Source organism: Myzus persicae, unplaced genomic scaffold (genome assembly GCF_001856785.1).
Source record: "Myzus persicae strain clone G006 unplaced genomic scaffold, MPER_G0061.0, whole genome shotgun sequence".
In the NCBI taxonomy this organism is placed as follows: Eukaryota; Metazoa; Arthropoda; class Insecta; order Hemiptera; family Aphididae; genus Myzus; species Myzus persicae.
The window spans coordinates 478631-494310 of NW_019104311.1; the positions used below are offsets into that span (position 1 = coordinate 478631).

General features: G+C 31.0%; 1 protein-coding gene across 1 annotated transcript; it reads right to left on the reverse strand.

The window, feature by feature from the left end:
• Positions 1 to 2494: 2494 nt before the first annotated feature.
• On the reverse strand, positions 2495 to 2855 carry LOC111041076. The gene has a single exon (XM_022325227.1). It carries the CDS (start codon positions 2847 to 2849, stop codon positions 2646 to 2648), a length of 204 nt encoding a protein of 67 aa, XP_022180919.1. The 5' UTR covers positions 2850 to 2855; the 3' UTR covers positions 2495 to 2645.
• Positions 2856 to 15680: the final 12825 nt, after the last annotated feature.

Genomic DNA, 15680 nt, shown 5'->3' on the forward strand with positions numbered 1-15680 from the left:
ACAAATGTAGGTTTTAGATGTGAACTGTGCGTATTTTTGATATTTGTTAATTGCTGTAATATCAACTTATAAGTTAAAGAGATTCTTGTATTACATTTTAGAGATTTTTTGCCACTACTTATAAAAAGTGTATCATTCAAACAATCGAAAAAAAGAGTAATAAGATCCAAAATATTTTGAAAAATTATATAGGTAGGTATTATAACTAAAAAATAAAAATATAAAATAAATTAGGTGAAAAATTAAAGTCTCTGCAGTTGTACATTTATGAATTACAACAAAATTACAAAATAATGTCTTACAAATTTCCGTTGATTTTGAATTGTGAATTCTTTGTTTTTAGTCTGTAAGAATTGAAACTAGATAAAATATGTTAGGTACCTGAAACAATATGACTAGATAAAAAAAAACTCATCCTAACCTGTATGTATTTATTGCTTTACTAAACATAAAAAACGCGAAGGTATCATAAAATATCATAATGATATGTATAAATAAGCTGCTGCACAATTGTCATGAAGAAATACTAGATTGAAATTCAAACCTCGTCACTATCATTAATTATCAACTATGTGACTTGTTTAAATATAGGTAGCAATACTTGCAATAATTGACCTGTTTGCGTTATATACAGGTTTGATTGTTTAGCACTAAACAAATTAAAAGACTTACACACACCAAGAACGACATACTCGTATATATAATAGATTTACTTACCCTTATATTATTATTCGAAAGTTATTGAATATAATAGTATCTTATACCTCAGAGTGTCTTAATGTATTATAGAATGCAATTAATATTGTAGAATGTAGACAAGTGTAATAAGGATTTCGTGGTGGGATACGATTTCTATGATAACATAACCAATTCACATTTGTATAACATGAATTATTTCCTGATCGTTCTATTCGTTCCATCTAAAATATTATATATGGAAATATGGAATTCCAAATCGAAGGTGTTTTAAGTTATGGTTTTTTTTTTTTGTTAAAAATCATTACTATAAAATAGTTTTAATTTAATTAGTTTACCTTATGATTTCTTCAAAATATTTTTACAAACATTAATTACATAATAAATTCTATACGGCGGATGTGCGTATATTTTATCATATTTTAGATTATATTTATTGAACATTAATTTGACATTTGAACGAGTATAATATTATGATATAAAAACGTTTAAATATGTTTTTAATGTATACTACATTAAATGAAATAAAAACAACTGAATCATGCTATTCATTAAAAATTAAAATGTGTTTAAATTGCATGTAAATGCTTTCTATGTACCTAAATACCTAATTATATTTAAAAACATTATAAAAGTTAAAATGATAATAATGATTTTTTCTGTAATCAATAAATGTATTATTAAATAGCATGGTAATTCTAAAAGTGCAGTGAAATAGCAGCAATAATTCAATAATAACTACATCACATTTTTGATAACCAGAAGTAATTGGGCCCTGTCTGTCTCTGAATCATTGAGATTCTACTGTGATTAACAAAATAAATATGTAATAAATTAAATTTATGCATTAAATCGCTGTCTTATAAAAGTGCTATAAAAAGGGTCGATATACTTTCAATTAACTTAATCATTATTATATATAAAAATAATTAAATTAATTGTGTATATACAATTTTACATTAACAAGTTAAGTTATTACATAATCAATATTTATAATACTACGACCTTTTGAATCAAATGTAAATTATTTTAAAACGTCTGAATAAAAAAATACAATAATGAATGATAGTTTCACTAAAAACATATTGTGAAAAAAATAAGAGCAATTTATAATATATAGTTGAATTGTATAACTACGTATGTGTTAGATTTTGCTAGTAAATAGTTAACATTTTACAAGTACGAGTATTTCCAAGAAATGAATACCTATTCCTTGTTAAAAGAACTACTGCGAATAACATAATATACAATATCATGTAATATCATAACAAAGTATGTACGAATAATACAATACAAGCCATAAGGGATTACATTTTATTATTTTTACTGCTCGTATTTCACCTTTATGTTATGTATTGTATTATATTAACACTCATATCGAAACTAACTATAATGGTTTATGTCATAAATATCAATAAAATATGAGCACAATTTTGTTTTCATTCTATATTTTTTTTAAATTTTCTACAATTATTCTGCTATCGTATTTAAATTAAATATTTTAGGTATTATTTAATAGATTATTAGAATCGTCGTATTTTATTGTTTTATATAATACATAGACCAGTCAATTGAATAAACAAGTGTTCTGTAAATAACAAATTTTTATTTTTCAAATTAACAGTATGAAACATATTTTTACACAAAGAAATACTGAATACATACATGGTAATATAATATGTATGATATAATATTCAAAAAAAAAAAAAAAATATAATAATATAATATATATATATATATTGAATACATCTTAATGTATTTAGATACCCGCAGGAATGGTAAGCGGAAAAACATAAAAACAAAAATCGCGAGGGCCAACTAAAAGGTTGCCGGCGGAAAACGACGGACGTCGGTACAAAACTAAAAGAAAAATGTAAAAAAAAAATGCGACGAGGCACAAGGGTGCTCGAAAACGCGGATGAGCCACATCGCGGTACCAGGGTACCACTCTAATCATTATTATTCGGACGACAACAACAGCAGAACAACAATCTGCCGACCTTGAGGAGTCGGTTCCCCAATCTGGAGGTGATGGACGGCCTGCGACGATCTTGCAGCGGTTGTTCTGCTGCTGCTGCTGCTGACTTTACCGTGGCCGAGGTCGCTGACGGTTCGATCTCGTCGCCATCACTTTTTGTTACGTCTATAGCCATGCTTTGAACTGCCTCCTCTGCAATATCTTCTGACTGAATCAAGCTCTAGACTTCTAGGACGTCCGGCTCACAATCTACGTCCGACAGCAGCTGGTTGTTCGCCGTTGTTGTTTGTTGCACGTTATTGGTCAAAAGACTAGGCGCCACACAATCACCGTCACTTTTTGCTTCGTCTATGGCCGTGCTTTGAACTGCCTTCTCATATTCTTCTGTCTGAATCACGCTCTTGACCTCCAGGACGTCCGGTGGCAGCTGGTTGATGGCCGTGGTTGTTTGTTGCACGTTATTGCCCAAAACACTAGGTGCCACACAATCACCGTCTTCAGAATGCCGTGCTATCGGTGGCAAGTATTCAACTTCCGGAGCACTGCTAAAACACCGCGGTAACGGCGGAAGGTGCTTACCGTACTTCGTGTTGGCGTTTCGGATTTCTGACGCGACTTCGTCAAACTCCAGCAACTTGTCCAAGACGCTCTTTACAAAAATACTCGGCGCCTCCGGTTGTTGTGATGCAATACTGCTATCACCGCTTGAAACAGACGACGACCGCTCGTCACTCGGACCCAGAGAGAGGGGTGGTAAATTCAATGACCTCTGAACGGCGGCTTTCAGTAAGTCCTCAGCCACCTCGTCCAACACTTTTAAATCTGCCGAAGTCAACATCGTCGTTGGTTTTTGGACACTGAGCTCACTGATATCACATAAAATTGTAGGCCTCGTGGACAGTGTAGGGTCATCCACCCTGTGCACTTTGTCTTCCGACAAAATACTGCATCCGCTAAGGCGGGTGCTATGCTCGCATTGCTGCAAACTCCATGCAACAGCCGGAACATCCAATTGTTCTGGCGTTGTAATATGGTCTGCTTCTGTGAAACTTTCCATGATGGTTTTGTTTAAAAATCCAGAAATTGAATTTCAATATATTATAATTGAGTTAAATTATTTAAATAATTTATGAGACAAAAAATAGTTTGGGTAATGCCTCGTAATAGACTGAAACAAAATTTGTTATAAGACGTATGAATAAACATTCAGACGAATGTACATATCCATGACAACGAAATATAATATTATAATATTGTTGAACATTGAAAATAAAATAGGTACATGGCTAATTAATTTTCAGCCACATTACATATGTGTATTTAAAATGACGATTGTAATATTCTTACATCTTAATATATGGTTCAATAATAATTGGTTTACATGTACGGTTAGCCAAAAGTGGCTTTTTGAGTTGACAACTCTACAATATAAAATATAATATGGTCTCCGCTAGTGTCCACGATAACCGTGTAGATGTGTTATACGCGGTCCGAGTTGTGCAAAACGCGCCCGCTCGTTTGACTTAGTGGACCCGTTGACTTTGCCTCATTTTATTTTGGTTTTGTACTTAAGTCCGTCGTTTTCCGTCAGCAACCTTAGTTGGCTCTCCTAGCGATTTTGGTTTTGTTTTACCGCCAACCGTTCTTGCCAGCACATATTATATAAATTATGATGTATCAAGTTATTGTATGTATACAATATTTTATTGTGTAAAAATGTGTTTCATATTGTTATTTAAAAAATAAATAAAATTAGTTATAAACAGATCACTTGTTTATTCAATCGACTGGTGAATAAATTGTTTAAAACAATTAAAATACGAAGATTCTAAAAATCTATTCTATAATGCCTAATATATTTAATTAAAATGCAGATCGGCTGTTTAAAATGAGGTAGTAGTATTTTAGTAAATTTGAAAAAGTTTAGAATGAAAACAAGATTTAATGTGCTCATATTTTGTAAATATTTTGTCGAGATTCTCAACATGAACCGTAGTTAGTCTTAGTGTTTGATATTATAAACATGATTATTAATTACACATTTTTAAAATTTTCAAGAGCAAATACATAATATTCAGATATTATATGATGTAGTTTATATCATAGGTTCACTAATCAAATACCAGAGCCAAAGATTTATTTATTAGGTAATTTTAAAACTGTCATTTTAAATTTTAAGGCTTTTGATATAAGTTACGGGAAATAAAGATCTGCTTTCAAGAAAATCTTTTCATTTTATTTTGAAACTCGAATACAAAGTATAATACAAATCAAAATAAAAAACCGATATTATGTCATACTTTCAAAAATATTATCTGTGTTGGGTCTGGAAGAGAAAACTAATATTGCGCTGACGTCCTCTCAGGCCTCAGGGCTGATATTCAATATCAACTTAAGCTAAAGCTTAAGACTAAGTAAAACTCTACTATAATTTCCTAGATTTCAATCGAAGTTTAAGTATATCTTAGCTCTACAATGCACAATCTTGTTTAGTAGGACGGTATAAATCCGAATTCGTAATTAAATTTGTAATTCAACAGGTTCACTCAGGTAGATGATACAACAAGGATTTTATTTGGTTTTGGTTTTTATTTTAGACACGTTTTCAAGTAAAAAGGACACAAATGAAACCGTGAAATTTGTTTTTATTACTCAAGGATGAATGTTGGTACTTATTGTGTCAATATTTAGAAATACCAATGATTTATATTATGATCTTGTTTTCAGTAACGATTCGTTCCACTGACCGAAAATATTTGTATCAGTTGTATCCATTGAACTCTGTAGCGTTCGGTTGAGAAAAAAATGAAATTACACGGTATACCTATATAATTTGGGATCAAAAGCAGATATTTATTTTCACCAACAACAGACAATATAAAAAATACAATGTCACAATACGAACAGTATTCGTGTTACTTATTGTAAAATAATTTATTTAGGTACCTCCACTACTATGAAATATTTATCATCCAGTTTCACTAATTTCACTTCATCAATTATAATAGGTAAAGTAAAAGCATATTTTACTCATGCAGTATAATATCATAATTAAAATATTTTGAACATTACAAAAAATAGAGAACTTAAGTATTAAATGAGAAATAAATCACAACTGCTCTTCATTTATTTTATTTTCTCACGTCTTGTAAGTCCTACAATTGTACTTGAGTACTTCCATAAAGGGACAATAGACTACATATTATATGCCATATACGACAAAAAAAATGAAGACTTTGTCAAATTATTCAACTCATCGATTTATTTATAAGTTTCTTATAGGTCTTAAGAAAATATTTGATTACAATTTTATTGGTGGCCTTTATACCACCTTGTACCTATCATCAGTAAAATATTTAAATTTATAATAATATCCATGGTCAGGAGGTCGAGCAGTATACTCAAAAAAACCTTGTTTGGTATAACACTACAACCGTGTAAATCGATTATTTGGCTCTATAATCTTACAACTGTGTGACAAAAATCAGATCGTCAAGATTTTTAATAATATATACATATTTATACATATATAAATGTATATGTAAATAGATTAAATAAATATAAGCACCTATGTATAATGTATACATATAATTCACGCATCCGCGCGTGAAACTCGACCAACTGCAGGAGTGGCACAGTGGCATAAATAATATATGATGCGGAAACGTTTGTTATTTTCCGACCTCCCTCCGAACGATTCCGTTTTCAAAAACCATTGTCTGCTGCACCGGGGTGAAAATAGATAATGATTTTCTCTGTAAACACGTAGTATACGTGTGTTTTACGAATATTACGATATTTATTGGTACAATAATATATGTATACAGTGTAAACGCAAAAAAAAACGTCGCAAAACATCTCGTGACAATGGCTTGGTAATAATAATGACAATAACGATGATAATAAAAACCCCGAGCATTTTTATCCTGTCAGCGGGACGCGGCGGCGGTGGCGGGCGAAAAAGTATTGTTTCGCGAGAGGGTTTTTCGCGTGGCTGGCGGACGGACCGGCTACAGTGCGCGGTGAATGGCGTATATAAGGTACCACTAGACTGCATTCGGCGAAGCTCGGTCCGATACGATAAATTAGGAACGAGCATAAGATGGCGATAAAGGCGAGACCGAACGATATTTCTTTCGACGTTTCCAGTTACCGATTTTCGTGCAGGAAACCCGGTCGTAAAAACCGCGTTCGCAAGATCCGCATGAATCTCAATTATAAATGTATATATAAACCGCGAAAACCTCTCACATGCGCTTAAGGCCAATGGTGTTCGGGAGAACATATAAATCACTACGTTACATCGCCCCCCCCCTCCACCGAGGAACTTGAAAAAAAAAACGAAAATAATGGGACACAATTGTAGCATGCATTTGTACGACTATTGCGCATGAAGTCGATACGTCATAATTTGCAGTGGAAAACGTATACTTAAATGTTAACAGGGCAGAAAGAATAAAATCATTGTACTGCGCTGACAGTGTGGGTGTTTCATTAAACCCTGTTCATCTGGAGCGTCTCATAATATAGTATAAATCAGTAGTAGTAGTAATAGGAGTTAGGAGTTAGGAGTTTATCCGTGTAGGACTATTGGGAAGCAAAAATAGTAATACATAAGTGAACATAATATTATACGGCCGTAAAATAATGTATACATGTGACATTTTCGTACAATAATAATGTATATTTTTAAATACATCATACCGGTTTTATATAAGATGGTACAGCATGTATATATGTACATTATGTAATTATGTAAACGTAGATTTCAATTTTACCCCTATAGTATATTACAATCATACATAATATTATTAATTATTTCCAAGAGATTTTACTCGTCAAGATGGAGACCGTAAGTTTTGTACCACGGTTTCAGGGAGTATAGCTTAGGTTATCGGTATACGGTCAATACCACTCGCAAGCACAATAACAGATAATAATTAGTGTTCCCGGAATCGCCGATCATTATAATATAGTGAAAAACAATTCTTTGAAAAACTTCCAGTCGGCGGCGGGAAAAACCCATCTCGTCGATCATGGTGTATACTTGTACCTAATCATTAATCAGTTTGTTCGTTTCCGTCGGGTCGATTGTGTCTACAGGTAGAGTCTACGGTATCCTGTCGATTGTCGTGTAATTGTTTTTATTCGTTTTTTTTCGATACTAACGGAAAGTGTTCAGGCCATGTGCGATTGTACATGTAAAGAAAAACCGCCGTCGACCAAAAATTGAACTAGTTTCAGGCTGCTGCCGTTCCGCCCGAGACTCTGAGTCAACAAAAATGGTTGCCTGAACTATATGCACCGGTACGTGATTTTATTTTCTGAGCCTATACCTATAGATTTAACCTCATAACTCAATACTTAACACTAGGTATAAGGGGCCTTTACGCAATCGAGCTGCACCGAAAGGTTCGAGTTGAAATATATATTTTTTTATTTACCTATATAAACAATTTATTGCAACACAAAGATATCATACAATTATTTTACAAAAATTTAGATTAATATATTGCAGTACCCCCTTTAAGCAAAGCTTGTGCTGGGGGCACAGTTCTTATAGATTAAATAAATATATACAATATGTACAATATTTAACTTGTAGGTAACGTTCATGCCTGTATATTATGTCCTCGCATACGTTGACTTATGGGTGTCTTGAAAGAAAACTCATGTCGGCTATGATTGAGGTGAGACAATATTTGTAACTAAGGTTTCTTAACACTTGGTAATTTCTAACAATAACGATATTGTATTTGTTTTCATTTTTCATTGTTTTCTGATGGTTTTACCAGAAGGACACGCAATTTAACGTCTTGTCATGAACATGCCTTCACGATATTAAGGTAGTTACAAACGTCCAATATGTTGAGCACATACATGAAACACAAATTGTCACCCAGGTACTACTCATATATTCTACGAGTATAGCCACATGCTGCACAGTTCACAGGACTGCTGCATGCCTGCATGGTTGTGATTAAATCGGCGTTCTCTAAACACGAAATAGGTACACCGCCGCCATTAATCGTTATTGTAGTTTCGAAGTATCACAATCTAATAATATTTTTGTATGTTTTCGCTCAACGACGACGGCGAAGTTCGTTGGAAATTCAAATGCCGTCGAGTGCAACTTTCAGAAGAGCGTGAGTATATTATACATAATATACAAAAAAACCGCGTGCTATCTGGTCCGGACAGCACCGGAATCCGGTCGCCGGTATATTATTACTTACGCTTCGGGATAATAAAAACTAATAGGGAAAAATTAAGTATTTATAAGTAGAGAAAAAACTCATATTCCATTTGAGTGATACCTATCATATTATTATCGTCGTCGCGGTCGTCGTCATCGTTAAATATCGTGTGCAGCGTACCTAACTCACATATTACTATCATGGGTATTATATATATCTATATTATTATACACGATACACCTGCGGTGTAAAACATATTAAGTGAACGGCCCCCGAGTCGTAGATGTGTATTTATTTGCGATTGCGTATGTATGTGTGCGTGTCCGACGATAACAACAACAATATAAAAACGGATCGTACACGCGCGCGCGAACGGTGTTGTGTTGAATGAACAATCGACGGACGGAGGCGGTTTGACGAACGCGCGCGCGTGCCCACCGCCGCCGCCGACCTAGACCAGTTCAGTGTGCCGGCGCGGGATAATAATTACCGTGTCCGGCGACGGCGGAGACGAGACAAATCGACCACTTGTCGCGACTGTATAATAGTATATTATTATTTTGTAGTAGTCGCAATATTAATGTCCGTCGTTCGTATCGCGTTTTAAACGTCAACGGTTTCTGTGCATTATATTATTATTATTTATTATTACACTATGACCCGCAAAACGTGATAACTCGATATTATGTTCGTGATCCGATGTGATTAGATATAGAGATACTTAATCTAAAAGAGAAATCAATGACTTATGTTTTTTTCCTTCAAAATATTCGTCCATAATATTTCTATAATTATTATTATTTCTTTTGGCCCTATGTACCTATTATGAATCGCGGTAAAAAAAAGTCCGGTATAATATATATGTAACAATGTAACAGTATTTAAAATAATTAATTTTAAAAAAATTCAATGATTTTATTTGGTACTTGGTATCATTACAATCATATACATAATATACTATAAAATTTCAACATTTTATTATTATTAACTATCAAGTTAACTATCTTAACTAAAAAAATTCTGGTGTACATTATAATGAATGAATACCTAACAATCTTAAAGAAAAAAAAAATACAATAATTATAAATCATAATATTTGTCTAATATTATGACTTATCAGTTTAATTAACTGCCGCAAAAAAATGATATACCTATTTAAAAAGAATTCCGGTATATTTGAATGTATAACAATATTTAAAATAATATATATTTTAACCTATATATTTTCGAATATTTTGCCGATATTGGAACTTACAAGATTATTTATTAATTTCGTCAAGTATATAATTTAGTCATCATTTTTAATTATACTAATTTGAAGTTTGTTTGTGACTCACATCATATTTTTCCTTATACCTAAATATATGTACCTGACTTTTTCACCCCGAACTTTTTTATCCTGACTTTTTCCAAGAACTTTTTGGCAGTATACCACGTATTATATACTTATATCAGTGGCCGCGGATCAAGCAAATTTGCAACCTATAAGCAGTTCATTTTGCCACCCATTCATTTTATTTAATTTTAAAAAATAATAATAATAATTTGATGTGTGTTTTTATATTTATTTATTTATTTATTTATTTATTTTTTGTATGTCTGTCATCACCGTTTCTTGCAGTAAAAAGTGTTTCGATTTTCTTCAATAGCAGCTTTTCTGGTAGGAAAGTGAATCTAGTTGGTGAATTCGGGAGGTCAAAATTCAAAATTCAAAATAGTTTTTTATTTTAAAGCAACTATGAACAAAAATCAATTACCTTAATTTAACAGACCGAAATTCTTGACAAAGTATAACCAAAAGGAAAGAGAATGACGTACTAATTTATATTTTGACAGGTGAACTTTAAAATAAAAATTTGATTAAAAAAATACAATTAACATATTATAACATTAATGAGAGAAAAAGAAAGCGACTAAATTAAAGATTATTATTTTATTTAATACGTTTTTATTTATTCCATTCACTATTGAATCATTATTGTTTTCTAAATTTCTAACAGATACATATTGTACACATTTATATAATCTACATATTTTTTAAAACAAGCGAAGTCAGTCCTCTGTAAGATAGATTTTGAGTGTACCTTGTCAATGAGTAGGTCATTGTAATATTGTATTATTTTTATATTACCTGTGAAATTTGAATTCAACGGTAAGTCGTTTTCATGGACACATTGCTTTAGCGTATTTCTAAGGATATTTTATCATTTATTTTCCTATAAGTGTAGGTTCTATAGCTGATTAAACTATCCCCCCCCCTCCCAAAAAATAAAAAAAAACATTGCACATATAATATTATAAATTAAAATGTATAATTATTGTTATGGACTTAATGTTATAAACCAATATCGTTTACTGTAGAGTGATGTGAACAAATTCGTGGTATGAAAAGCTTGAAATAAGTCTAAATATTTTGAATTTTATATTATTCTGTTTCAAGCATTTAGGATTTTTTGAATTATAACAAAATAACTGCAAAAATCTACTGAGGATAATTTGTTATTATGCGTCAGCTTTTAAATATCTAATTACGCCTAAATTTGAACTCTAAGCTCTTATTTAAAAAAGTTATCACTATGTACCTATTTTCGACATTATTTTTATTGCTGCGAGAAAAGTTACGAAGAAAGTTGTATAGGTATTGTACCTATATAATTTTCTTCTATAATTTATAAAAAAAATGTTCATAGCATAAATTGAACAAAAAACTAAAATAAATCTATAAATAGATTTAAAACATCCGAAATATTCTGAAATAGGTACATATAACTTCTAGAAAAGTGTAATCAACTTATGTTAAAATTTAAAATTTTTGATTCTTCAATTTTGAATCACAAAAAAATATCCAAACTGATTTTGCGTAAATGTTTGTGTTTTTCAGTAATTATTTTATGTATTTTCTAATTGATATGATAAGAATTGGGAAATTTTATAATATTGAGCTAACAGCGTATCAACTTGTTCGAATTTGCTTAAAGATTTTACCAGTTTATTTGAAAGAAAAATGAAAAAAACAACTCATTATTGCAATATGCCAATACGCTCTTAAAACGCTCCACTCAGAGTTTGAAAAAAAAAAATTGTGTTAAAAATAGTTTGTGATGGCATGGACGATGTAAAGATAATTTTACATATTATTTATGGGTAAATAACACCTAAATTATACTATAACTCAACACTATAGGGTACTCTTGGACGATGTTCAAATGTGTTTAAAAATGAGCACCAAATAGAATTGAATTATTTACCTAATCTGAAATATTAATATACACAAATAAATAATAATAACTATATATATTTTATAAATAGGTATGTTTAGATACAATATTTAATGACATTAATATCTCGAAAACAATTTTATTTAAAGTTTTTGAAATGACCTTACTAATTCATAAAACAATTAAAAAATATGATTAGTCTTGATATAAGTACACTATTCTTCGTTTGGTATTTCATTTATAAAAATCGCACCTTAAAAATTGGCTTAAATTCTTCTTACATTTAATTATTTACTGTTTATTTTATTAACAAGTTCATTGTTCTGTTGTTTTATACATCATTACTTATTAAACAGATTTTAATTTGACAAAAACATTTCTTGGGTAGTAAGTAGAACTAGAATTGTCTTAAAAAGGTATAGGAAGTATAAGAGGCTACCCAAAGACGGAGGGAAATCCGATAAAAGCGATTTTTCTCGGGCAGTAAACAAGCTAGTTCGCATCCAGTCTAAACAACGTACATCGGACACGCGGTTATGGTCGATTTTATTTCGGACCGCCTGAAAATCAAACCGAATAAATCCTCCGTAGTTGTACCGATGCCTCGGTTCGAGGATTTATGTTTGCCCTGACTTCCACCATACGTCTTTCCGAGACCGCTTAAAACCGGACACCTCACCTACCTATATGTATATATATTATATTATAATATTCGTACTGGCATTTTGTTGGCAACCATGGGCTGTACGGGCTAGCTCAAGGAATCGCTAATTGCAACTGTAAACCCTGCCTAGAGATTTATAGGCACATAAAACACCTTTCGTTTTGCATCATCCCCTTCTGTTAAATCACCCTTTGCTTCCACTACGATCCTTTGGTCGATGCCATCACTGCGCACTTTGCACCTATACATTGTTTGTGCTTATATATTATATAATATATGATACCTGCGGCTATAGAATGTATACAATCGCAGTTATTGGACTTTTTAGGGAAATACATTGGCATACTATAAGTAGATCATTTAGTTATTTAAAATTAATCTATTTCTATAGTTCCTTTTTTGATTTCTAATTATTAATTAAAATAACAGAAAACCTGTAATTCAGTTAAATTCATTATTTTTCTGATATTTTTGAAAATATGAGGTCGTTGTTCGTAGTTTATTTGTGAAATAATTACATACCTATAGGCACAGAATTTGGGTGGATACGATTTTATATTTTATAAATATTCGCATAAATTACCCGTTTAAAGTAGATTACTTAATTGTCAATCAAGAGTTAAATAGTTGGAAATGTTTCCTTTAAATAATCTAATACCTGAATAAAAACACGCCATTATTATAAAAAAACATGTCGTTTAACAAAGTTAATAATAATATTGTCTGGCCTATTCGAGAAAAGTTATAGAATAACTCAGCAATATGTTGTGTACCTTATTAGTTATTAGATCAGCGTTTCTCAAAGTGTGGGTCGTCGGTCAATTTTTGGTGGGTCGGGAACATTTTTTTGAATTATATAGATTCCAAGAAATTTATGTTAGATACCTCATTATAAAAAGTACATTTTAACTATATTAATATTCATATTAATTATAAACCTATAAAAAACAAAATACCTAATAAAAATGTATACATATTTATACAATAAAAATTTTGTTTTTCACAAGTTGTTGAAAAGTAAACAATGTGGGTCGCGAAAGATTTTTCGGGGGAAATTTAGGTCACGGTATTACAAAGATTGAGAACTACTGTATTAGATTATTCATTAATGGTTACCATATAATGTATTATCATCGTCTATCAAATACTAAATATTAAAAACTGGTATCTATATGTTTTATATTTGTATGGCTTATTATATTATAGGTCACATTTAAATGTAAATTGCAAAAACATTGCTTTTCAAGCAAATAATTCTTTTCAAACATCAAATAACTTTTATTTTGCTTTTTAAAAAAAATTAAGCAATTGTTATTTATTTCATTTCGTCATATCAATTTTAATTACGTATTTTTACCTTTGTACCACTCAAAAGTGACGGTAGCTTTACGACAGTCTGTCAAATTACATTTTCGTCGCACGCAAAGAGATATAATATATACGAGTATACCTACTAAACGGTTCTAGAACCTTTCCCCCCAGTGCCTTTTTCCTCCCAGACGCATTGAACGTCCCTCCCAAGCGGAAAATTGTAAGGGAAACATTTTAAGTTAAAATATTAAACAATAGTGTACAGTATAAATTAAAAAATGAACAAATGATTAAACTAATATGTAAATATAATTTGATGCGTCATAATAACACTTTAATATTAAAAATATTAATCAATATACAATCTACAAATGCAAATAATTAAAAGTTCTGTTTAATGTTAAGTCATAATAATTACACGTGTAATATAGTACTATATGAATATAAAAATACAAAATAATATAAAATAAAATAATAATATCATAATATAGTACGACTGTAGTACAAATTAAAAATCTTAGCTAATATTTTTTATACAGGTAAGATAGCTCACGGAATTTATTTATTCGGGAGGGGGGGACGTCCAAATTTCCTTCTATACAAATAGGTTGTTACTCGTTTTTCTTTCAACAATCGCAATAACGCCAAATCACTTAAATTTAAATTATAGAAATATAAATTTTTGTTTAACAACATATGAGAAAAATAGTTTTTAAGGGCATAGGTACTTTGAAAGTAGGCATTTTTCTTGGTTTTTTGGACATTAAAATCAGCTTCCTATTTATAATATAAATAATTCATTAAACATAAAGAGAAGAATTATTAAATATTCCTAAGAAAGAAAATTGATTTAATAACTTGTAAAATTTAAACCTATATATACACTATTGGATTGTTTTTACTTCAAATTTTCGCATAAGAAAAATACGGAAAAATATATCAAACTTATAAAAATTACGAGACCATTATTTTAAGACATTTTCTACTGCATCAAATAATATACCGGGGACATCAATTTTTCGGACGATTGTCTCGTTTTTCGCTTGCGGGTGATATACAGTTTAAAAAAAACCGTTTTACAAAAACTTATCACGGACCGGCAATAAAAACGCTAGATCTGTTTATCTTGATAAAATTGTACAAGTGCCCCGGCGTGTTGCAGTTTCCTCCTTTTTTTCTCCCGAAAAAAAAAACATCCACCGCCATGGCTCGTCGTAAATTTATATTTGCCAGTCTGCAAATAAGAACAAATGTAGCGGAAGACCCGTATCCATCGACAGTGTGATTTACGATTCGGGACGCCGGGGCTTACGGACAAATTTGCCGATAAATTCGGTGCCCCCCCGCTTCTAACCTTCTCCAAATACGATTTAAAAATAAAATAAAAAACCCTTTTTTTCATCCAGTCGTTTTGATTAAAAACCCTCGTATAATATCCGAAAGAGTGTACGACAATAAAAACATAAATAGACAGCATTTATTTTTGTATTTTTATTTTATTTTATTATTATTTTTTTTTACATACGTTTTGCTCATATAAACCCTTCTCGTAGAATATATACGAGTCTCAGGGGATCGGGGCTTATACGGTTTTTATATTTTTGTTTGTTATATTT

Excerpts from the sequence above, each read along its gene's own strand:
- LOC111041076 (XM_022325227.1), bottom strand. The coding sequence starts at position 2,849 with ATGGCTATAGACGTAACAAAAAGTGATGGCGACGAGATCGAACCGTCA.